The 25,590-nt window shown below is 47.8% G+C and overlaps 1 protein-coding gene and 1 pseudogene across 1 annotated transcript; one reads left to right on the top strand and one right to left on the bottom strand.

The window, feature by feature from the left end:
- Positions 1-5,100: 5,100 nt before the first annotated feature.
- On the top strand, positions 5,101-16,079 carry LOC100216941 (putative snRK/SAPK family protein kinase). The gene is made up of 9 exons (NM_001143324.1): positions 5,101-5,370; positions 5,459-5,533; positions 5,685-5,786; positions 5,901-5,954; positions 6,075-6,167; positions 6,447-6,539; positions 14,997-15,101; positions 15,199-15,297; positions 15,386-16,079. The coding sequence occupies exons 1-9, from the start codon at positions 5,251-5,253 to the stop codon at positions 15,737-15,739; spliced, it is 1,095 nt and encodes a 364-aa protein (NP_001136796.1). The 5' UTR covers positions 5,101-5,250; the 3' UTR covers positions 15,740-16,079.
- A 5,598-nt stretch (positions 16,080-21,677) lies between these two features.
- On the bottom strand, positions 21,678-23,184 carry LOC103653620 (B3 domain-containing protein Os07g0679700-like; annotated as a pseudogene).
- Between the last annotated feature and the right edge of the window lie 2,406 nt (positions 23,185-25,590).

The following is a 25,590-nucleotide window of genomic DNA, read 5'->3' as shown; positions in this document are numbered from 1 at the left end:
ATAGTCACCCTAGACTTCTCCACCCAGGTCATCGGACCAGTTAGTGCTCAGCCACCAATCCCTTCAATGACTGCTATAGCCACTCCTATCGTGGCTGCCTCTGTGCCTGCTCCTGCTCCAGCAGATCCAGCACGCAGCCAGTGTTCGAGTTAGCACCAGCTCCAGCCTTTACCGTAGATACTAGATCCGAGACTGACTCTGACACCTTGCTCGCGTTTGCACTACTTCCTCAACCTCGACCTGATGTGCTTGCACCTCCTCCTTCTTCCTCTGGGCTCTAAGTTAGGGTAACCCTTTTGGTGTTTAATGCCAAAGGGGGAGAGATGCGAGTTGTGAGAGCTAGGGGGAGTTAATTGAGAGCTCATGATCTTTTGATGTAATATATGCATGATACTCTCTGTATTGGCTCTTCGCTTTTGTATGCTTTTTACCTCACAAACTCTATGACACTCATTCAAGGTTTTTAACGACTGTGCGTGTTTATGTATTCACCTATTTTGTTGTCACCAGTCATGCAGTTCTTGTTCATGGTCTTTCACTCACTTTTGTGAACAAGATACTTATGTTGTGTATGTGCTTATACTTCCTATACTCTTTCATGACTTTTCTCTGTCAAACTTATTGAGTATTACTAACTATCTTTAGTATTGACAGAAAAACAAACAAAACACTCTCACACTCTTGTAGGGTTGTCATCAGTCACCAAAAAGGGGGAGATTGAAAGCATCTAGGCCGAGGTTGGTTTTAGTGATTAATGGCAACAAAAGATTATATGTGACTAGCGTGTGTTTTGCAGAGCAAATGGTAAGTTAGGTCACATTACAGGAAGTTGCGCTACAACGGTGAAAACAATCCCTCAGATGAGAACTTGAAGAGACGACTGAAAAAGATGAATCAAAAGATGAAGGTCTTCATATTCTAAGTGTCGAAGGAGTTATGGACACTTGGTATAGAGTTAGGTCTTCTATTTTTATTTTAGTTGTTCTACAAAGATGGGCTGTGGATGGGTAGTTTGACCAAGAGAAATCTAGTGTATTGTTGGTGCATGTTCACACTCACAATTAGTAATAGGTGTTACTCTATAACTCACTCACAAGTTAGAACGAAAACAGTTTAGAAAAAACTAAGGAAGAGAACATGGACTTGCTGACCTAGGGGCACCGAACTGTCCGGTGTGCACCGAACTGTGCAGTGATCTCCTTGATAGTGGGCCCAAGTATGCCCCAGGAGCAACCCTCTGCCCCCGAGAAACCTGAAAGCGCGCTGGCTTGATTTTTAGCCAGGCATCGGATTGTCCGGTGTGCACTGGACAGTCACTGTTCACTGTTCGGTGCACTATCAGAGCAACGACTAGCTGTCAGAACTACCAGTTGGATGCGCACCGTTGGGACACCGATGACGCACCGGACTGTCCGATGCGCCCATGCGCAGTAGCCACAGTAACAACTAGTTTTGGTTGGTGGGGGTGTTTATACCCCCTCTACCGGCCACATTAAGTGTCTCGCTGCCCATATACACTTGTATTCATTGCTAGTGCATTGCAAGCCCACAAAGCATAGTGAGGCGATTAGCAAAATCATAATCTCATGTTAGGACCTCATTAATGCACATGAGAGCCACCTAGAGCACACACCACATGCATTAGGCTTCTCTTGGTCAAGTGAAAGTCTATAGCTTGTTACTCTTGGTGATCGGCATCACCTAGACGGCTTGGTGGCGATTGGAGTTCGGTGATCACCCGGAGGACTTGTTGGTGACCCGACTTGGAGATTGTACGCGGTCATTAGGAATCCACCACGTCAGAGAGGCAAAGGATCATCTCATAGTGAGCACTTGGTTCTTGCAAGGACCAAGGGGGGGGGGCGATACCCTTTCGCGGGTGCTCCAACGAGGCCTAGGGAAGAGTGTCATCTCTTCGATACATCGTGAAAAATTAGAGGAGTTTTCTTGCCCTTACTTTACATTCCGCATTTACTTTGAGCATTTTACTTTGTGTATTTGCTTAGTTAGTATTTGTAGTAATGACTTAGGGCTGTTGTCTATCTCATAGCATTTACCTATTGCTAGTAGTTTGGGTGAAGTTGGGCTCATGCTTAGGGTTTAACTTTTATGGGAATTTTAGAGAAGCCCAATTCACCCCCTCTTGGGCATCATGATCCTTTCAACTGCAAAACCGGAGTCCATCGAAGAGACAAACAAAACACCGACAATCCACTAGTACCATCGATTCATTGAGCCACATCGTCTAACCACTACGTATAAAACTAGTAGTGACTAGCAACCACCACCACCATCGATTCACTTTGCAATCAATATAATGAGAAAGGGAGTGAGAATGGAAAAACTCAAATCAAGAACACAAGAACTCGTAACTCTCAATTTTCTCAAGCTGCTAGGTCTCTCAAATGCAAATCAGATCAAATGCGGCATGTAATTGGCTTTGAATGCTTGGAGAGGGTGCACTTAATGTGTAGTAGGTTGGAGTGAGCCTTGTGCCTTCAATGTGATGGTTAGGGGATATTTATAGCCACCAACCACCAAAAGAGCCATTGGAATAAAGTGGCTAAAAGCTATCTGCGTAGTGGTGCACCATATCGTGAACAGGGTTGGTCTGGTGCACCACCGGACCATGAACAAGGCTGTTGCGGGTGACCGTTTTGAAAGGTCAGTCGATCATTGAGATCTTGTCAGACGGTCCGGTGCCTCACCAGACTGGTCTGGTGTGCCAGCGTCGAAGTGGCCATGTCTGGCTTCTCTACTTAGACGGTCTGGTGTGCCATTGGACCGGTCCGGTGCGCCAGCGTCGAAGTGGCCATGTCTGTCTCCTCTACTCGGACGGTCCGGTGCCTCTAGTAATAGACCATTTTTTCTTACTTTATCCAATCCTTCTCCAAATCTTTTTGACTGTCTTTGATGATCTATGACTTAGACAAACATATGTAGTGACTACCCAACTAGTCTAAGTCATGGTTCTTAGACTTTTTGGTCTCTCTAACTAAAATCCTAATTCTGCTCAAACTAGCTCCAAAAGAGTGACTTTGCAAATCTGAGCTATCCAACCTCTTTGATGTATCAAATAGGTTCCTAGGGGTGATTAGAATTTATCCAAAGTGTGAAACTAGTTACTGTTCATCTTTTCCAAGTTTTACCCCTTTATGTTTTGTTTTGAGCTGTTTCTGACTTAGAACTGAATTGAATGGGCTTATGCACCTGTGAATCAAAGACTAGTCAAACTAGTTAGTCCATAAGGTTGTGATGTTCATTAAGCACCAAAATCAATTAGAGAAAACGGTTAAGGCCATTTCCCTTTCAGGTATACCTCGAGCTAGGGCACCACCAGTGAGTATGCTTTAGTAAAACAACCTTCAGGCTAGTCACTGATGGAGTGGAAGATTTGGTGGAGATACGCCTTGACTTCTAGCATTTTGATCTTCTCCTCTAAGACCTGGACTACTCATCACTAAGGTAACCTAAGCGTGGCAGGCGCCACCATGTCCTCCTCGACAGCACGCACGAAGAAAGGCCAGGAACATGACCGACTCGTCCCATACCCGCGTCGACGAGCGTCGGTCGGCTCGCGGCTGCGACCGTGGGCGGGGTAGCAGGTTGGGGAGGAATAACAGGGCGAAGGCCGGGAAGTCGAACAGGACGTCTGACGACGGCGAAAACGATGGTGCGCGCATGATGTGAAACGTCCTCGTGGACGTGCAATAGCTACTGTGCGAGTCGGTGTCGGGGCTGGTTTCGGACGAATACGGGGAGGAGACGCCTGCTCCTACGCCCTCTACCGAGAATGGGGTGGCGCGGAGGTGGAGGCATGAGGGAAGAGAGAAAAGAAGTAGAATGACGAACGAGGTGGTGGCAGCTGAGGCGAGGACCATCATTATCGTGCGGAGGTATAGATGGCCAAATGGGCTGTGTCTGGCGAGCCGGCCCGAGGCACAACTCATTTAATAGTGCATGGGCCAACCTGGCACGAGCGTCGTGCGTGCTTGGGCCGTAGCCTTGGCCCGTAGTGTTGGCCCGGTCCGGCACGATTATTTTTTATTTTACAAACAAATCATATATACATAATACATATGTACAATTTATATTCAATATTATAAACATATGAGCATGATGTTCTACTGGTTAGATAGCTTCACCTAATGTCTTCAACCCTTCTTCTATTATAGGGTGTGGGTTCAAACCCCACCTCTTGCTCCCCACCTGCTGTACCGCTTTTTAACATTTTACGTTGAGACTTTTTTGTAAAAAGATGACGCTGATCGTTGAAACTGGTGCTGCTTTAAGTATAGTAGAGATCAGTGGTGGATCCAGGATTAGATCAAAGGAGGGGCTATAAGTTAAAATATGTTTGGTGGAGCCACCAGCGACCATTTTGGGGGTGAGTGCCACGACGACGTTCTCGCAGGCCTGATGTATTAGCGTGCTGCAGCAGGACTGCCATGGTGTTGCTTGCAGCAGGGGTGAAGCCAGTATCCAAAATTAGGGGGCCAATTAGATTAAGGAGGCTGTTAGAAGCATTTTTTGCATTATTTACATGGGAATTAGCTAAAAAACTAACATGTCCTATAGAATTAGGGAAGCATTAGACAGGACATTGCTCCCCTGTCCTCCTGGCTTGCAGCCTGCCTCTTGCGTTGCGTACATGCGCGCTGCTAACTGTTAGATGTGCATTTTTTTGCACTACTAGAGATTATATATAGAGTTTGCTAAAGTTTATATAGGTTAGCGAACTTCAATAAAACCCCTGGCTCAAATGGATTCTTTCGCATGACGATCGACTTCCCTCAAATGGATTCTGAAGTGGAGGAATTTCCTGTTTTGTGCGCTGATTGGTGCTCTTGCATTGCAACACCCGACACCGGACGATTTTGTTTGAGGATGAGGACCAAAACTCAAAAACTGCTAAACCGGAGTCCGTCGCAGAGACAAACAAAACAACCATCGATTCCACTGTGCCACATCGTATAATCACCGCGTATAAACTAGTAGTGACCCGCGCGGCGCGATCGCAATCACGCGCAAACCCAATCGCGGAGACAAAGCACACAAGCAAAAGCAACCCCGCGGGCCGCGCTAGCAGTAGTAGCCGAACGAGGAGGAGCCTCGAATCCAGCCAGGCCAGGCTCCTCCCATTCCTCCTCTCCCACGAGCTCTCACCGCTCCTCGCGGCGGCAAAACCCCCCTTGAATTCCCTACGCGCCCGCCTCCAATCCCGCCAGTCCGGCGGCGACCCAGGGATCCATGGAGAGGTACGAACTGCTCAAGGACATCGGTTCCGGCAACTTCGGGGTGGCGCGGCTGATGCGGAACAAGGACACCAAGGAGCTCGTCGCTATGAAGTACATCCCGAGGGGGCTCAAGGTGCGGCGCGGGCGGCCTCCGATTCAAGTTCTCGCGTTTGATTCCGGAACTTTCGATCTTCCTTACGGGTTAATTTCTCTGCCCGCAGATTGACGAGAATGTGGCGAGGGAGATCATAAACCACCGCTCGTTGCGGCACCCCAACATCATCCGCTTCAAGGAGGTGAGCCAAACAGAAAGGGAATTGGATTTCGCGTACGGAGTGTTTCCTGCACACCTCCCCTGCTGCCGCTGAAGCACGTTTTTTTTCTCTACCTTTTTTCTTCTTCTTATTGTTCGTTTCATCATTTAGGACCCCTGTTTTTTTCCCCTAGGTCGTGCTCACGCCCACGCACCTCGCTATCGTCATGGAGTACGCCGCCGGCGGCGAGCTTTTCGACAGGATCTGCAGCGCCGGGAGGTTCAGCGAGGACGAGGTGATCACTCGTTTGTTCCGATTAGGCTGTTTCCCTACAACTCCCAAAACCATTTGGGTTGGGCTTGACGTGATATTCTCTCTTCCTTTTTATATTTTTTATTAATCCTACTAGGCGAGGTATTTCTTCCAGCAGCTTATCTGCGGTGTCAGCTACTGCCACTTCATGGTGAGAACACCAACCAAGTAAAAAGCGAAGTGTTCTCTTTATGCAACAAAAAGGTACCCACAAAAAAAATCCATGCTGATGAGGTGTGCGAATGCAAATTTTGTTTGGATTCACTCTCAGCAAATTTGTCACCGGGACTTGAAGCTGGAGAACACGCTGTTGGATGGCAGCCCGGCGCCGCGCCTAAAGATCTGCGACTTTGGCTACTCTAAGGTACAATTGACTAGTTTCCTGTAAGATTAGATTAGGGGATACGAGGACCCAAATTTTGACACGGAACTGTGCTGCTTTTTCTCACACTCGCACTGCTTATCCAACTCGTGCCTTTTATTGCCTTGTTAAAGAATTATTATTGCCTTCTTAAAGAAAGAAGTAAAATTGATGCCTTCCTCCAGCTTCGTGGAAAATTCACTCTCAAAACAGAGAATGAGGCAATACTTAAACAAATACTGTAGCAGTGTGATGAGCTGCTAACAACTTTCTTTGCTCCAGTCATCGCTGCTGCACTCAAAGCCTAAATCCACGGTTGGAACTCCGGCGTACATTGCTCCGGAGGTACTCTCTCGCCGGGAATACGACGGCAAGGTCAGTGCTGTGATTTGTATCCTTTTAATATATCACTATAGCCCTTATTTTTGGGAAAGGTTACTGCAGCTTTTTTTGTTGGCATCGCCTCTGCTTGTGTGTTGTTGCCAGTCTGCTCAGTGACGCTGGCCATACTGTAGTAGTCCTAGTCCCGCAGCTCCTTTAGATTTCTGGACCCAGTGCATGACAGCACCACTTGCATTGCTATGTGGCCCCAGTACAGCATGAGTTTCTGCCTTATGGACCAGGCTCGTGGAACCCTTCTCTGATCAGTGATTTTGGATTTTTTGGACTTTCGTCCTTAGACCTAGTAGGCAGGGTGTGGGCCTGGCCCCACACGCCAGGATTGGCTTGTTATCCCTATCTCTGTAGATAGATTCCAAATTCCAACTTCCAAGTACTTCAATTATTTGTGTTGACATTTTTTTCAAAGAAGCATGGGGTGCTTGCCTAAAGAAATGTTCATTCTGTGTCACTGGGACATTTTTTTTCCACTTGTCTAATGCTCAACTTTGCCCCGGTGGATTATGCCTGCTTCTCTTTCATGTGTGGATTCTAATCGTGATTAGATTCATACTCTATTACATGCTGTCTTGTCTTCATGGCATTTGTGGGTAGTGATATATGATGACAGTTTGATTTGTGGAGAAAAGCACAAGATTCTGTTGATGCGCAAATCTTATCGCCATGTCTAATTTAAATGATATGCTTATAGTGAGGATTGTTAAATAAAAGAGATCTTCCACACTTGTATTCTGTTGATCCATCAAACTTTTCTCTTAAACTCCCGCAGCAACTCCAAAATGTCATTTTCATCTCTTTAGATAACATGAAAAGGAAAACCACTAAAATGAAATGAAATCCTTGCTCATGATAAACTCCTTATCGTGGAGATGTCCTGTGGGCATGTTTATAAGTCCTATTTTGTTCCCATGTATCATACTTTTATGTCATTTTCATGACCATTTTCCCAGCATTTTTCCTGCTCTAGTTCATGTGTGCAATGATCTCTGCCCCCTTCAGGTCTTATCTTTTCATGTAACTATGTCATACTGGATATCCTGTTGGTTGTCTGTGGCCCTTCATTGTTTTTTGCCTTTATCCTTTGCTTTTTATCCTCTTTGCTGGTCCTGCCTGATGTGGATACTGTTTAACATTCAATTATGATACCTTGTTTCTCACCTTTTGGAATGTCATACTCATACCAAACTGCTTGCAAAATTTCCTTTATGTCATTTAAATTTTGTTACCTGAGCTTGTGAAAGAGAAACCTTAGATGTCACCAAGATTAGTTTATGCAATGGACATTGCTCAGTATTTATGCATTATTGGTTTCAAGAAGCTTTGTCAAATTTTGAAGGTGCCTAATTCTTTGATTTGCTTTTGGGCTACTCTGGAGTTTTCCAATAGTGCAATTCACTTTTTTCACCTATCTGATTTTCCATTTCATTTGTCTATATCCCATGCTTACTTTGGCAACAAATTGTTATAAATGATTTTTCATGATTGGTCTTATGAACCTTGACTTATGGTTCCTGTTTGGTTTCAACTCTAGCCTTGTTATGGTATTATATAGTAGGAGGCCTAAACAGCCTACTAACCGGCCCATTATAGATGGCCGCACATATAAGGATTAGGAGAAGTATGTTTAGAATCCTTAGGTTGAGGAGAGTTTGTTTAGAGTCCTTAGGTTGAGGAAAGTCTTTTTGAGTCGGACCATAAAGTCCCACGTCTGTAAACTATGATGTTATGCATTGGTCAATCTAAGTGTTAGAGTGCTTATGCATATGGGCCTGGGCCATTAGGGTTCTCTGTATTTGTATCCCTGTAGCTAAGGTTTTCCTGAGCACTACACACTCTCACATGGTATCAGAGCCTTAGGTTTTTCCCCCTTCCCTTCCTACAGCCGTCGTCGCCACCAACCGGCCGGCCGCCGCCACCATTGCCGACCGACCGTCGCCCTCTCCCTCCGCCGCCGTCGGCGACTCCTTTCCCCCTCTCCCTCTCCTACCGGGCGGCGCTCACCACACCCCTGGCGGCCACGCCTGGCCCTGCGCGCGCCACCCCCGCTGCCGGCGCGCTGCCGGGGTCTATCTTCGTCGTCGCCGCCGCACCTCCTCCGCCCGCGCCGCCGTCGGATCCGGCCGCGCCAGCCTTACCTCCCCCACCCGACCCGCGCCGGCCAACCCTCTGTCCGCCGGATCCGTGTCGTCCGCCCCCCTGGCGGTCGTCCCTGGCCCCGACGGGTCTCGGCCGATCCCTGTTGTTTCCCTGGGCCCCGACGGGACTCGGCCGGCCCCTGCTGTCCTCTCCCCTAGGTTCCCTTCCAGCGCGCTCTCCCTGCTGGATGCTGCCCTGCTTCGCTCCCAGCTGTTTGGCGCCGGGTTTTCCCCATGTCTCGCTCGGCATGACAGTTGGGGCCCACGTGCGTGACTGTCCACCGCTGATGACTGTCTACAGCCAGCCGTCCGCCATCACCTCATCCCTGCGCGCTCCTTCGGATGAAGCTGCAACCATCCTCCTCGCCACCCGGGCAGCCGTTACGGCGGCTTGCCAGCGGGCCCAGGACGCCGCCCGTGCTCTTGAGCAGGAGCGGGCGATTGTTGACGCCATCGAGCGCCAATACGTCGAGACCTACCACCGGCTCACTGGCAAGGTCGTGTCGGATGGCTCCCCCACGTCCGCTCATCACACCGTCGACACCTTCAAGCCTGCGCCCGCCCTAGCCTCAACTCTTCGCGCCTCTCTTCACGCTCAGGCGGCGGCCCTCACCAGCATCCGGGCAACCATCACCGACGTTCTCGCGCCGGACTCCACTCTGTACCCTCAGTGGCATGACCAGGTCCTGCAGACCCTTCGCCGCTACGCCCTCGCTGACCACGTCCTCTCCCCGGTCACTGACCCGACGGAGGATTGGCTCCTGATGGATGAGGTGGTGCTTTCTTGGATTCATGGCACCCTCATGGCCGAACTTTAGGACATCGTTCGAGTACCGGACGATATTGCTCATCGGATCTGGGGTGCCCTTGAGGCTCAGTTCCTCGGCAACCGCCAGACTCAGATTCTGTACCTTGAGACCGCTTTCCGCCAGCTTGCTCAGGGCAATCTCTCTGTGGACGAGTACTGCCGTCAGATGAAGACGATGGCGGATACTCTCCACACCCTCGGGCCCCCCATCACCGATGAGAGCCTCGTGCTCAACCTCCTACGCGGCTTGAGCCCTCGCTTCGATGCGTGACACCCATCTTTACCCGCATGAAGCCGTTTCCCACTTTTGCGGAGGCCAAGAACGATCTGCTTCTCGACGAGCTTCCAAGCTTATTAAAACGATAAAACGTTGGAACGCTCATGGGTGAAATTTTGACTTTTAAACGTTTAAACTTTGTTTAAACGTAGTTTTAAACAATATAGGAAAAATACCAATATATCATAATTTCAGACAATAATATGAAGTTAAATACCAAAACAGAGAGGTTAGTGGCTTACCAAAACTTCACCCATGAGCTGGATTGAACCATAAAAGTAACTAATAGACATGACCCAAAAATAGCTAATGGTCTAAAATGCATAAAACACTGTGTTTTACAGTTTAGAACGCCAAAACGCTAAAACGTGATTTCAACCTCTAATTAGAGTTTTGACGTTTAAACGTAGTTTTAATAACACTGCGAGCTTCGCCTCTTCGCCTCTTCGCCACTGCGACCACCACTCCCGCCACGACGCTCTACAGCGCGTCTTGGGCTGCCCCCTCTGACTTTGGGGGGTTCCTCTTCACCGCACTTCGGCCCCACCGCCCTCTGGAGCTCTTCGGTAGCCTGCTGGCTCCGGGGGGGGGGGGTTGTCGTGGCCGCGGTCGCAAGAGTGGTCGCGGTGGCCCGTCGGGCTGCCGGGGCAGCTCTCCGGGTGGTACTCACTGACCATCCTTCTACAACCCGTGGACTGGCACCATCCACATGTGGCCCGGGTCGTCCGCGGGTGCCTCGGCCCCTCGCCCCACCACCTCTCAGCAGGTCTTCTTTGCCGCTCCACCGTCAACGGCGCCCTCGGCTCCTCCCTAGCCTCAGCAGGGGCTCCTTCCACTCCCGGGGTCTACGACCCATCCCGTGTGGGGGCCCTAGACTAATGGGTGGGACGCGCAGTCTCTCGCTAGCTCCTTCTCCACGATGACGCTGTCCTCGCCCACCTCAGTCTCTGATTGGGTGGCTGACTCCGGCACCTCCTACCACACCACCTGGACGCAGGTATTCTATCTTCCACCTCTCCCCCACCCCTCCCTTCTTCCATCGTTGTTAGAAACGGATCTGCCCTACCCGTCACCTCAGTAGGTGACACGGTCCTTCCCGGTCCTTTCCGTTTAACCAACGTCCTTGTCGCCCCCAACATCATTTAAAATCTTCTTTCTGTTTGTCAGTTCACTACTGACAACTCTTGTTCTATGGAGTTTGATCCGTTTGGTCTGTCTGTGAAGGATCTTGCCACCAGGACCCTTCTCGCTCGATGTGACAGCCCAGGGCCCCTCTACACGCTTCGCCTGCCTGCTTTCCCTACATCGACCTCTGCCCCGCCTGTTCTTGCAGCGGCCGCCTCCTCTGTGACTTGGCATCGTCGTCTCGGCCAGCCCGGGCGTGATGTGATGTCCAAGCTCTCTAGTAGTACCTCTATTTCTGGTTGTAGGGGATCTTTTGAGCACCTCTCATGCTTGCCAGTTAGGTCGCCATGTTAGGCTCCCATTCCCCACCTCCTCTTCTAGGGCAGCAGACATTTTTGATCTGATACACTGTGATGTATGGACATCCCCTGTAATTAGCATTTCTGGCTATAATTATTATTTACTCATTCTCGATGACTTCTCGCACTATTTGTGGACTTCTCCTTTACGTTAGAAGTCGGACACTTATCCCACCCTGTCTCACTTCTTCGCTTGGGTCTCCACTTAGTTCGGCCGCACCATCCGGATTGTCCAGTGTGACAACAGGCGCAAGTTCTATAACAATGCGTCCCATGACTTTTTTCTCTCTCGCGGCGTCCACCTCCGTATGTCGTGCCCCTACACGTCTCCTCAGAACGGTAGGGCTGAGCGCATGATTCGCACAGTGAACGATGCCATGTACTCTCTGCTCTTTCAGGCTTCCCTTCCTACTCACTATTGGGTTGAGGCCCTCACCACTGTCAACTACCTCCTCAACCGTCTACCCACCAAGGCGATTGCCCACTCCACTCCTTACTTTGCTCTTTTCGGCATCCACCCCTCCTATGATCATATTCGTGTCTTCAGGTGCGCTTGCTACCCTAATCTCGCCTCCACTGCTCCTCATAAATTAGCGCCCAGCTCCACTCGTTGTGTCTTCCTCGGATACTCCTCCGACCATAAGGGGTACCGTTGTCCTAACCTCACCTCACATAGAATCCTCATCTCTCATCACGTCGTCTTCGACGAGTTGGATTTTCCCTTTTCCTCTTCTTCCACTGCCTCTCTGCTCGAGCTCGATGTGTTCCTCGATCTCGACCTTGTGTCCCCTACTGTCGTACCCCCCTTCCCTACAGGTCCGTCCACCATGCCAGCCCGCGCGGTCCCGCCTGCGACGCCCTCCCCCTCACAACCTCGTGCGGCCTCGGCGTCCCCTGTGTCGCCTCGCGCGACCCCATCGGTGTCACCCTCCCCCGCACAGCCACGTGCGGCCTCGGCATCCCCTCCGTCGCCACATGCGGCCTCAGCGTCTCCCGCCTAGCCCCGTCCGGCTCCGACGTCTCTCGCACCGTCATGTACGACCCCGTCGTCTCGCTACACCGACCCCATCCAGACGTACCAGCACCGCGGTCGTCGCGGTGCACCGGTTCGCCCTCGCGCCGAGCCCCCGGCCTATCACCCCGTCATCGACCACCGGGATCCTCGCCACATCCACCTGATGGCCACCCGACGCGCGACGTGTGTCCTCCGGGTCCCTGATCGCTTGATTCTCTCCGTGACCTCTTCTCCGGCCCTATCGCCGGTGCCCACGACTGTCTGTGGTGCGCTTGCCGACCCGCAGTGGCGGCGTGCCATGGAAGAGGAGTACGAGGCTCTCCAGGCTAACCGCACCTAGGACCTGGTGCCTCGTCCCCATGGTGCCAACGTGGTCACCGGGAAATAGATCTTCAAGCTGAAGCTGCACGCCGACGGGTCCCTGGAGCGGTACAAGGCCTGCTATGTGCTCCGGGGCTTTACCTAGTGTCCCGGGGTCGACTACGACGAGTCCTTCAGTCCGGTGGTCAAGCCTGTCACCGTCCGGACTGTCCTGACTCTCGCGCTGTCCAGGTACTGGCCGGTCCACCAGCTCGATGTGAAGAACACCTTCCTCCATGGCACCCTGACGGAGACGGTCTACTGCACTCAGCCCGTTGGGTTTGTCGTCCCTGCTCACCCCGACATGGTCTGCAAGCTCAACAAATCCCTCTACGGCCTCAAGCAGGCCCCCCGGGCTTAGTACAGTCGCTTCGCCACCTTCTTGTGTTCGCAGGGCTTCGTCAAAGCCAAGTCGGACATGTCCCTATTCCTCCTCCGTCGCGGCCCGGACACGGCGTACCTCCTCCTCTACGTCGACGATATTGTGCTCACCGCCTCCTCCCCTGGGCTCCTGCGTCGCATCATCTCCTGCCTCCAGCAGGAGTTTGCGATGAAGGACCTGGGGGTATTCCACCACTTCCTGGGGGTCACCGTCGAGCGCCATCCCCAGGGCATGTTCATTCACCAGCGATAGTACACCGTCGACCTTCTTGAGCGTGCTTGCATGGCCGAGTGCAAGCCCTGCGCGACCCCGGTGGACACGCAGGGCAAGGTCTCCGCCGCCGGCCCCCCGGTCGCCGATCCGACCGGCTATCGGAGCATTGTCGGGGCACTTCAGTACCTCATCTTCACCGGGCCCGACATCGCCTACGCTGTCCAGCAGGTGTGCCTCCACATGCACGACCCTCGGCAGCCGCACCTCACCGCGATGAAGCGGATCCTGCGGTACTTGCGTGGCACCCTTGACTTCGGACTCCTTCTACGCTGGTCCCCGACCACGGAGCTTCGCGTCTACACCGATGCCGATTGGGCGGGCTATCCCGACACGCGCCGGTCCACCTCGGGCTATGTCGTGTTCCGCGGAGACAGCCTCATCTCCTGGTCGTCAAAGCGCCAACCGGTCGTCTCTCGCTCTAGCGCTGAGGCCGAGTACCGCGCCGTGGCAAACGGCGTGGCTGAGGCGGCCTGGCTCTGCTAGCTGCTCCAAGAGCTCCATAGTCCGCTGGCCACGAGCACCCTGGTCTTCTGCGACAACGTCAGCGCCGTCTACCTCTCCACCAACCCCGTCCAGCACCAGCGCATGAAACATGTCGAGATCGATCTTCACTTTGTCCGCGAACGGGTCGCCTGTGGAGCTGTTCGCGTTCTTCACGTCCCGACCGCCTCCCAGTTCGCCGACGTCTTCACCAAGGGGCTTCCGTCGCTGGTGTTTGCAGAGTTTCGGTCCAGTCTCAACATCTGCAGTGGCTAGAGTTTCGACTGCGGGGGGCACTAAAAAGAAAGGATTGTTCGTTGCCTCACCTGTGTTCTCCAGCCGGCAGCAGCACGGCTCCCCTTCGCCCCCGCTCGTCCAATCATCTCCATGCTATTACCCACTCCTATAACCTTCGTAACAGAGGCGTTCCTACCAAGCCTACTCTAACTTGATTGAGACTAAGGCTTTATTATTGTTGTTGTTGATCTTATGAAGTGACAGATAATTGTTGAAGTCGCCATATACTGTTTAATATATCTGTCGATATAATTGTATATGTTCAAGGTTTTTATTGCCCAGTCCGTAGTGATGTGTTATTGTTTCATTGCTTCTCTTATATTTTAACTGAAGTGTTTGATATAAGTTTCATCGCCAGTGGATATGCCTTTAACTCACGCTACCACAAGCTTAGGAAAAATTATCTTCAAATTTTTTTCTGTTTAAGCACAATGGCTGCAGTCAATAGTATGTTACAGATAAAATAGGTTTATTTATCTTGTAACATAAAATACAAGTGCTTCTGTGCTTGGCTGTTGGACTATAGCATGTTTCCTTTATATTGGAGCTCAAATTTTTATTTATAGGTTATAGTAAGGGCACCTACTTCCTTGAAACTGATGTTCGTGTTCTTCTCAAAAAAAAAAAACCTCCTGGGGGTAAGACAGCCCTAGACATTTTGCCAAGAGAAGATCTTATACGGATCAAGAAACCTTCCTAGATCCCTTTCGCAACCACACATGAGGCACAATTGTCTGTGTGAGAATCTGAGCTAGATTTTAGACCTGTGTTTTGGCATTGGCTTTGGCATGTCATAGATGAGGGGATTTTTTTAACATCAGCTTGAAATTCACTATCTGAAGTCGGACCCATGACCTGAGTCAAACCTCGTTCTTCCCCTTCTCATGATGGGGTTCATTACATTTTGTAATGTGTGTTGCAGATGGCAGACGTTTGGTCTTGTGGAGTGACTCTTTACGTGATGCTGGTTGGTGCATACCCTTTTGAGGACCCCGATGATCCCAAGAATTTCAGAAAAACGATTGGGGTAACAGTTCACTCGTTCATCATACTCTAAATCATGGGCTCTTGCACTTTGAAATTATTTTTCTAAGATTTTGTGCACCCATATCCTTTTTTTTCAGAGAATAGTGTCAATTCAATACCAGATACCAGAGTATGTCCACATATCCCAGGATTGCAGACAGCTCCTTGCTAGGATCTTCGTCGCAAATCCTGCAAAGGTACTGTTGGGCAGTGAATCCTGCAAAGCCTCGATCATTTTACTATGGTTTACCACCACCTTAATTCCATATCACCTCATTTCTTCAGAGAATAACAATTAGGGAGATTAGGAATCACCCCTGGTTCCTGAAGAATTTGCCCAGAGAGCTTACAGAAGCTGCGCAAGCGAAGTACTACAAGAAGGACAACGGTGCCCCCACCTTCTCTGATCAAACAGTCGAAGAGATCATGAAGATCGTAGAGGAGGCCCGCACGCCGCCCCAGTCGCCTGCTCCAGTGGCTGGTTTTGGTTGGGCAGAGGAAGAAGAGCAGGAAGATGGGAAGAAACCTGAGGATGACGAGCAGGATGGGGAGGATGAGCAATACGACGGCGAGGACGAGTATGACAAACAGGTGAAGCAAGTACATGCCAGCGGGGACTTTCGACACCTAATAAAATGAAGCTCCTAGCAAGACCGAGTTCTCAACTGATGAGATACTGTCTGGTTTTGCTGTAGTTTGTGGTGCTAAGATGATGCACCCTCGGTGCTTACGTAGTATACTTCTGTCTGGATTCACCTTTTTTTCGCATATTGTGTTAATACTCTGTAAATTATCAAACTGGCTTCCTCAATGCTCGTGTAATTAAATGAACCGTTGAGTGATTAAGCTAGAAGGCAAGATATACTTTCTATGGAGTAAATTCTGAAAGTATCAATATGTGTTGAACTAGACTAATTTAAATTTTATTTTCGCAACCATTACATACTATTGAATAGTCTATTTCATTCTGTGTACCTAGAAATGTTTTCTATTTCTAGCACGAACTTATCTCAAGTCCTAATATTATTCTAGCATAATAATTCTAGTAATAAAAACAATTTAATTGCTTAAAAACTGTTCAAAGTAAAAAGGATTACAAGCATCATAATCTTCTTTTGAAGTATCATTAGCATATAGCATGTGCTAACACAACGATCTCAAAGAGTGGATGGGTCGACAGTGGATCAGGTGAATTTAGTGTAGGTTATGGTATAGATGGTCAATTGGTACTAACACGATGGACTAGCTTAGGCACGACACGAAAAAACACGGTCACGACCCGGCTCGGCTAGCATAGTGTCAGTGCCGTGCCTAGGCCGCCATCTTGAGCGTAGTGCCGACACAGGCACACACACTTACATTTTTTATTTTAAAATTAGTAGTTTACATATATTAAGTAAAAGAATTCAACATATAACACAATAAAACTACAACCGCACTAGTTAGGTGGGTGTGTTTAAGTCTCTCATACACGTGATTGTGTGTTTAAGCCCCATTAGCTACATATTTTTTGCTGAATTATACAATATACTCAGATGGACCAGCGTGCTACTGGGCCAGCCCGACACGACTAGCAGGCCGACGGGCCGTGCCTGGACCGCTACCGCGCCACGTGGGCCCGTCCGGCATGGCCCGATTCGCTAGCCAGCCCTGGTGGGCCATGCCTAAAATGGGCCGTGCCCAACACGGGCCGTGCCGGGCTGGGCCGGGACGGTCCGTTTAGCCATCTATAGTTATGGGTGTAGGGAGTGATTTGGTTGTGTGGGTTTTGCAAAGTTTAAACGGGTGGATTATATAGTGGTATAGATAGAGCCTATACTCTCCACTAAGGATTAGAAACATGATGTATGATGATGTTTTTGAGTTATCGGAGTACTCCCAGTTGGTCCTCATAAGGGTGTGACTAATTTGATCTGTGTAAGTGAAAGTCGGGGTTAGGGTGAATAGGCGAAACCTAAAAATTATAAACATTGAACACGTACTTCACCCAGGGTTAGGGTTAGATATAAATAATAGTGAATTCGGAGTGTGGAAGATAGTTCTTTCTTGCTTATGAGTTGCTCAATCAATACGGATAACTTTGGGAGCAAACTCAAAACAATGTGAGCAAGAGAACTTTAGAGAGAGAGAGAGGAGGGGAGAAACAAATCGAATGGTGAAGATCAGCACAAGTGGACACGACGATTTGTTTCCCGAGGTTCGGTTCCAAAGAACCTACTCCCCGTTGAGGAGGCCACAAAGATCGGGTCTATTTCAACCTTTCACTCTCTCAATCGGTCACCTAGACCGGTCGAGTGCTTCTTCTTAATCTCACGGGTCACAAAAACCCCGCAAGGATCACCACACAATTAGGTGTCTCTTGCTTGCTTTACAAAACACTTGAAAAGATTAGAAGGAGAAGAAAGCAACCAAGCAACAAGAGCAACAAAAGAAACACAAATCACCCTCTCGCAATTCACTAAACACTTTAGATCACTTGACTTGATTTTGGAACTTGGAGAGGATTTAAGGCTTTGAATGTGTCTTTAGAGTGTAATCTTTGCTCTTGTATTGAATGAAGAGACTGAGATGATTGGATGGCTTGAATGGTGGTAGTTGGGGGTATTTATAGCCCCAACCACTATTCTAGCCGTTGGCTAACTACTCTGTCGATGGGCACACCGGATAGTCCGGTGGTGCACCGGACACAACACTATTCACTATCCGGTGCGTGCCACGTCAGCGGACCGTTGGGGTTTGGAGCTGTTGACAGTTGAAGAATTCTGTCCTTTTGCTGCACCGGACAGTCCGGTGGCACACCGGATAGTCCGGTGCGATCTGACATCGCAGACTGTCTTCTGACCTCTAGCGGTCAGACTGTTGTGCAGTCGATTGTTGGCGAAGTTGACCGTTGCTCCGTGGGCTCATCGGACAGTCCAGTGGCACACCAGACAGTCTGGTGATTTTTAGTGGACGAGCGCTGAGAAAACCCAAGAGCAGCATGTTCGCGAAGTGCTCCAGCCAGGGCATCGGACAGTCCGGTGCGCCACTGGCTGCAACAAGTCTATCTTGCTCCAAACTTGTAGGATTGTCTGAAGGTCATTTTCTTTGTATGTTTATGAACTTTATGCACCTAAGAAAAATATCAACTAGGCAAACTAGTTAATCCATTAAGTTTGTGATGGTTGTCAAACACCAAAATCGATTATAGGAAATGGTGAGGCCATTTCCCTTTCAATCTCCCCCTTTTTGGTGATTGATGCCAACACAAACCAAAGCAAATATAAATTGTAGAAATTAACTAGTTTGCATTTTGACAGATGTGCATAAGTTACTTTGGATTGAAAGCAGTTCTAAGCATATATGATGGTTTTTATATTTTTAACATATTGGACCTCATTTGCACCATTTAGCTTGTTTTTGCAATTCTTTTGGAAAAGTATTTTCAAATTTTTTTGCTATTAGCCAATGGTATAAGAATATGATTTCTAAAAGCATTCTTAAGTTTTTGAAAATCCCCCCTGTTTCAAATGCTTTTCCTTTGGTTAAATAAAAGCCCCTCCTGAAGAAGTTCTCTTAGCTGTCAAGAGGGTTTTTGCAAATGCCTATTAATTTGTAACACCCTGATTTTGTGGGTATAAAATTTCTTTCTAATTATCACCCAAAATCATGTGTTACTCTTCTTTTTCTCACTCTAGGTTTTCTCTCTCTCTAGATTCATTCTCCCTTTTTCCTTTTTGATTAGAGATAGCCTAAACTAGTGGAGGTTAATTATTTATTTTTGCCAAAACCTTATGAGTCATGACATGTTGCATAATGCCGAGTTTAAAATATTCTTTGAAGTGTTGCACAAGTTTGAATTTATTTGAATTTGAAACCTGGTTTGAATTTGGATTTGAAAGACCCTAGAGAAAAAGAAATGGAAAAGGAATTAGAAAATTTAGGGAAAAAGAAAAGGAGAAAACAGCCCAAACCAACCCAGTTGGCCCAGCCAGGCCGCGCGCCCTCCCTCCCTCGCTCACTGCCCAGTGGGGCCAGCCTGTCGGCGCCAGTTTTCTTCCCCGCGCGCTTCCTCTCTCTCAATGTCTCGCGGGCCCGGTCCGCTAGTCGTCGAGCCATTGCCCCGCACACCCCTTTCTTCTCTCTCTGCGCCGTGGGCCTGCCCTATCAGTTCCGCCCCCTCCGCGTTCGCCGTGGACCGGTGCGTGTGCACTCGCGCACGTCGCCGGATTTCTCGGCCACGACGCCCGCCGACGCGCCTAGCTCCCTTCTTAGAGCCCCGCCAGTGCCCCGCGCACACCCCTCGTCTCATTTCGCTCAGCTTCACCCTCTCTCGCGCTTTGCTCACGCCGCCAGCCGCCGCCGGAGACCCGCGCCCGCGTTCCCGGTCATCCAGCTCGCCGGAGACCGCTCCAAGCCTCCCCGAGCTCCGCCCCGAGGTGAGACACCCATCCCCGTGCCCAATTTCCGCTACTGTGCCCTGTGTTCGGCCAATTTCACCTTCGTCGGTGCTCGGCCGCGGCGGTTCGCCGTGCTCGCGCGATGGCCGGCCGATATAGCCCGGTCTAGTTCACCGGAGTAGGTCCCTGTGTCACCCCTGCCTCTGCTGAAGTTAGCCCAGGCCTTAGCGCGCCTTAGGATCCCTCCCCGTGGCTGGAATGGCTCACCAGAGTTTCTCTGACCCGCCCGAGACCTTCTCATCGCCGTTCTCCCTTCTCTGCCCGTGGATTCATGGCCTCTTCCCCGCCATTGAGTTCGCCGTGGTGCCCTCTTCCTCTTTGCTCAACTCCAGCGACCCCGGACTCCCCTAGCTCATGCCTGCCTCAACTCCGGTGACCTCACCGCCGCGGAGAGGAGCAGCGCCGCCCGCAACCGTTCACCCTCCCCCGGTCTGATCCCCTCCGTCCGATTCAGATCGAACGGCCCAGACCGCGGGTACCGCTTCGCGCACGCGCGCTTGACGCCCTGGCCCACCTGTCAGCGCCGCCCGCAGCCGTCCCTTCCCTGGTCTGATCCCCTCCGTCCGATTCAGATTGAACAGCCCGGACCGCGGGTACCGCTTCGCGCAGGCGCGCCTTGGCGCCCTGGCCCGCCTGACAGCGCCCAAGTACCCTGGCGCTGGGCCCACTCGGTCAGCGCGCTCTCCCCCTCTGTCGCTGACACTCCCTGGCCCGCCTGTCAGCGCTCGCCCGCTCGCGCGTGCGCCCTCGACCGCAGATCTAATCTCAGCCATTGGTTTTAGATCTGACAGTTAGATTCACCCGATACCCCTTCGTGCGGTAGTTTTCTTAAAGAGACCCTCGGTTTATTGGAAATCAACCCGCCGTCCCTGGTTTTCGCGCGCAGACCCCTATAATCTTGCAGATTTAGCCCTGGACTTTTAAATTTTCACAGAATTAGCCCTAAATTCATATTTTGAATTCCCAAACTAGTTTATTTCATAACTTTTGCATATGAACTCCAAATTTAGTGATTCAAATTGCAAAATGTTCATAGAATTATTCTCTGTTTAAATAAAATGGTTTCACTTACTGTCTGCACACTCTAATTTTTAGGATTGAATATGAACTAATGTAGATGTATGTTTTATTCATTTAATAAAATAAATAAAAGGGGAACCTTAGAGATTTAATCATGTGTAAGCTTGTGAGATTAATAATATGTACTAGGTGAGTGCCCGTGCTTTGCAACGGAGACATAATATCATGGTAACTTATGTATATCTAGATAGTGTTAGGTAATACTTGAAAACAAACGATATATATATTATCTTCGATCTTAATATCTTATAAGTATGTGCCCGTGCATTGCAACAAAACATAAATTTATATAAATTGACGAGCCTCTAATGGCTCAGAGCCCTAGTGACAGGCGATGCGAGCGCAATGGTAATGGGAACCCTCATGGGGAACAGTGCCTTGCAGAGGAGCGCGAGTCCGAGTGAGCCACCACTTGACGCCTTGAGCTCCATCGTCCTGTTGTGAGGATGCATTTGCCACGAGTTCCCTATATAAAACGGGTTGTTCAGATCATAATAACTAAAACAATGGTGTGCTAAAACTTTTACTGCTACGTTTAAAGACTCAGACAATACTGAGAAAGCTAACAAATATCCTTATCTAATTGCCTCATTCTTCCATGTCAACATACGAAGGAGAATAGAATTGGTGTAATTGGATGAATGTATTGCATTGAGCCCTTTAGACAGTTTATATAGCATTACTTAGAAGATAAGACAACCCACGAATACATATGTCAAACTATGAGGCACAATATCTAAACTACCAAATATTAACACATATGGCAGTCTACGAGTCACAATATCTAAACTACCAAATATACTCTAACAGTATACACGATGTACAGGATGACGATCCCCTTCATATATGGTTTCTCATACATGGATGGAATATATGTAGACTCTGATCCAGGATAATAACATGTTTATTTTTGTAAAATCCGGACATGAGGAAAGTCAAATGCTTTTGATGTTCCTTCCAAACAACTTTTGGAAGATAAATCAGACAATCGGCAATATACAATAAAAACATGCTTAAATTATGAAAAGGAAGCCAAACAGATGTTAAAGTTACCTCGGCACAAGCTTTTGGAAGAACAAGGCGCCCTATGCGGCCTACATCACTCGCACTTAGGACCTTCTCGAACAATGGAACGATTGTGGAATTTGAACTTGCAAAATATAGTCAAGGAAGATAAAAGAAAAACTATATCTGTTACACAAGAAATTTATGCACCATATTATACGGGTTTAAGCCTAATGAGCTATTCTAGAGCCTTGATGTATAAGTTACTAAATGTCTGAGATCAATGTCACCATGAAGTTGACAATTTCAAATGTCTGGAGACCTTATCAAGGATACTCTCCAGATATTTGTTGCAGCTCTTGGTCTGTTATTCTTGGCCAATACCAAGGAAGTAATTGATTGCGGCCCCTTCCTTCAGCAGGTGGTCTAGCAACACGAAGATGCGGAAACATGTCTCTAGTTGGATCAAAAGCTGCACCCTCACCAATCCTTGGTGGTCTGGTCAGGAAATGCCGAGCCCTTTGTGGGGGGACAGTGCAGTGGCAAGATCTCTTCCTTCAGCAATGGCTATCGTTGGCGATAGCATAGGTCTTTCCGCTGTTGAAGTAGCCTCCATCCGATTTCCATTGTTTGTAATACCTAGGTTCATGCTCACACATGCCTCTGGAAACGATTCACTTGTTGTGCTATCTGTAATTGGATCCTTATTGTCATCTCTTCGAGTACACTGAGGTGACTCTAATGCACTTTGAGACCTAGTTAGTAAAGGTCTTCCCATGTCCCCAATATTAAGGGTTGGTTGTTCCCATTTAATCTGCCTTGGACCATTCTCCATCTCTTTTTGTCTCAAGATGTTACTGCTCTGTCCAGCCTCTATGTCGCTTACCATGAACAGGTGATTACTCTTATTTACAATAGCAATATCATCATTTCTGGAATCCAACATAAGAGAGGGTGGTTGTGCAAATTTTCTACTCGACAATAACTCGTCTCTTTTACCAAAAAACAGCAGATTGTTTGGACATGGAAAAAGCTTTGGAACCACTTGGCCAGAAGCCTGTAAAAAATATATAATCAGAATATTTGAAAAGTAAAGGTGAACAATGTGACAAAAAAGGGACTTACAGACTGAGCTGCTGAATTTTTCATACAAGTGACACATTGAATTCCTCCACTGTCAAGTAGATCATAGGAGTTCTTTGAAACAACACATCCACAATGGAGGCGCTGAAACAGTAGAGTTTCATAAGAATACTGTGGCATCACAAGAATTTGTAGAATCGATTCTTCTGCAGTCGACCGCATGAGTGACAAAGTCACCGCGGACTCAGACTACACTCAACTGCAGAGGATCTCATCGCAGAATTTGCAGGCTTGGGTCGCCACCTCACCTTGCCACAACATGAGCAGTCTCTCCATCCTGATTTCTTTTGGTGAAATATATCAAAAAACACAAACTGTTCATATGCCAACCTAGGTGCACCAGAAACCACACAATATAAATTACGGGCCAATCTACGTAATCATCATATACAAAAATTATCCATACCCCTTTTTCATGAAAAATACATCTATTTCCCATCTTTTGGCAACAACTACCTCTCACTTTTGAGATATGTGCAATGCTGGCAATGACTTCTTGCCTTCTCGGAGACTTAAACATCGCATGACTACAACCCAACGCTAATCTCTTGACATATGTCAGGGACAAATATAACCAGAAACGAAAATTTTATTTAGGTGGCACCATATGTGTCTTGTTTACCATAGCAGCCCCTCCGTCTATATTCCAAATACGAGGGCGTTGATGGCGGAGATGTTGCTTTGTATGGGGGTGTTTCTCTTTCCGAAAAGATGACATTCCCACACTAAAAATCATCAAGCTTTGAGAACCTTTCAGAAGTATAATTATATGATAATCTAAAGGTATTTTTTAGGATGCAAATTTGGCAACCAGTCACAAAAGGTATTTTGGTATGAAACTACCAAGGAAAGACAAATATATGAAAAAGCAAAGGTGATGGAGAGAAAGACACACTCAACCTATTGTTTCCTTAGTGTGGATCTGTGAAGCAGTGAAAAATAGCATCAGCTTAGTTTGGAAGAAAAAAAAGTCAAAACGTTTCTAATATCAGCGCATCTTTGTAATCATTATTCCAGAATACAAGTCCGTCAACTTTTCCTTAATATTCTAGAAATACAAATGCAACAGTGTCTTTTGTAATGTTTCCTATTATTCCCTTCACCTGACCTAACATGCAAATCACCTACCTTATAATGTTTATTGATTAGGCAATATTATGCACTACATTATAATTCTTGTTCATGAGTACATATGGACTTTTATTTGGAGTCAAATAGAGTATAGAAGTACATGCCAAATGAAACATCCAACGGCAAAAGAGTACAACCACTTTGTCAAATTTGGCAGTTCAAATTCATCGTCTCTCCGATCTCCAGACCTTACAAGCCAAAGGGAAGCCTGGCTAAGCACTCAAACTATGCAAATGCATCATGTCCATAGCTGTCTGTTTAATTTAAGTTGTTCCTAAATAAAATGCATATATAATAAACTTACTGAATTCAATTAATAGTTCACAGTGGCTAAATATCTAAAAAATGATTGCAATAATTTAGTGGGGCTATCATCTACGCATGGTAAAACATTTGGAAAAGAAGAAATGACAAGATTTTCCATAATAAGGCACTGAGTATCCTAGAAATATAAAAACCAATTCCAAGAAGATAAGACAACAAAGGCTTATGCTGTTATAGTTCAGTTGTTAGACACCTAGATGCTGCTACAAGTTTAGCGCCGACTATCTTTGGCATAATGCAGTTTTGGCAACAGTAGTCAGCCTCAACTGTTTATCTGTCGTTTTAGGACCTGAAAATTGAATAGGGAGGGATTTAATCCCCTCCAATCCCCATCAATCCACCCTAACGGAACAAGCCCTCAGTGGGCTTATGTTTCTTTAATTTCTAAAAGTAGCAGTGACTATTGAATCCTTATCTTCATATAAACGAATCAAAAACCCCTGTCAAGCTTTCCAGGTAAAGAAAAATACTGAAAAATAGCTTCCAACGAAAAATGCCTGCCCTTAAATTGAAGCTCCAATGGCTGAACACACTAACTAAATCTTAAGGTTCACAATTCCCAAACAAGCTGAAAGAGATAACAGAATGAACAATATGCCAGGTAGTTTAACACACGATATTTTATCCACGAGTCTTTCTGATGAGGATAAAAAAACAGTCGTCCTTCGCTACTCAATGCACTATCATATAAACTGATAGAAGGTCTTACTAAGTAGTACGGAGTAGTTCGGATATGATACTTCTGCATAACCCTATGTTTTCATCTGAGCGCACAGACATCATCACCTAGTTTTAATATGGACAAAATGCAGTAAAATCACCTTATAACCAGATGGCAAGTTTGCATAGAGATCTCCCATGCGGATGCCATCTGCCCTCTTGAACGACCGTTTGGTCTCTGTAGGTGACTCCTGCCTCCCCTCGCAGATTTTTTGGCGAAGGTGACCTGACAGGAAATGAAAATCATACTATTATACAGAGTGCTAACTTCATATTCTAAGGATTCCTTGTCCCAAAAAGCAGTAGTACCTCTATTAACTCGGTCATAGCTAGCCTCTCAACTTCTTCACCAGCAGAAAAGTCTGGGCGCAGTAATTCAGCTGTGGAAATAATGTGTCATCAGCAACAAATAAAAAGTTCAAATAACTATCAAAGAAGTTGAGGAATTCGAAAGTTTGAGCTAACCAAAGCAGAAGAAGCCATGATCTTCCTCGCACAAACCACCAAGATCATTACCATCAGGGATCTGCTTGTCAAACCGGACTCCAATTTTTAAGGATCCATTATCTTCAAAAGCAAGCATCACTCTACCTCGATAACCATAACTTGGTCCCCCTAAAGATCAATCAAACAATTTATAAAAATGAA

This window comes from Zea mays, chromosome 4, assembly GCF_902167145.1.
Source record: "Zea mays cultivar B73 chromosome 4, Zm-B73-REFERENCE-NAM-5.0, whole genome shotgun sequence".
Classification (NCBI taxonomy): Eukaryota; Viridiplantae; Streptophyta; class Magnoliopsida; order Poales; family Poaceae; genus Zea; species Zea mays.
Note: the sequence above shows the minus strand (reverse complement) of the source record. Positions and strands in the feature narration are given on the sequence as shown.

What these genes read in the sequence shown, in the direction of transcription:
- LOC100216941 (NM_001143324.1), top strand. Translation starts at nt 5,251, where the DNA reads ATGGAGAGGTACGAACTGCTCAAGGACATCGGTTCCGGCAACTTCGGG. An exon ending in GGAGGTTCAGCGAGGACGAG is followed by an intron (nt 5,787 to 5,900) that starts GTGATCACTCGT and finishes TAATCCTACTAG; the next exon opens with GCGAGGTATTTCTTCCAGCA. An exon ending in GCCGGGAATACGACGGCAAG is followed by an intron (nt 6,540 to 14,996) that starts GTCAGTGCTGTG and finishes TGTGTGTTGCAG; the next exon opens with ATGGCAGACGTTTGGTCTTG.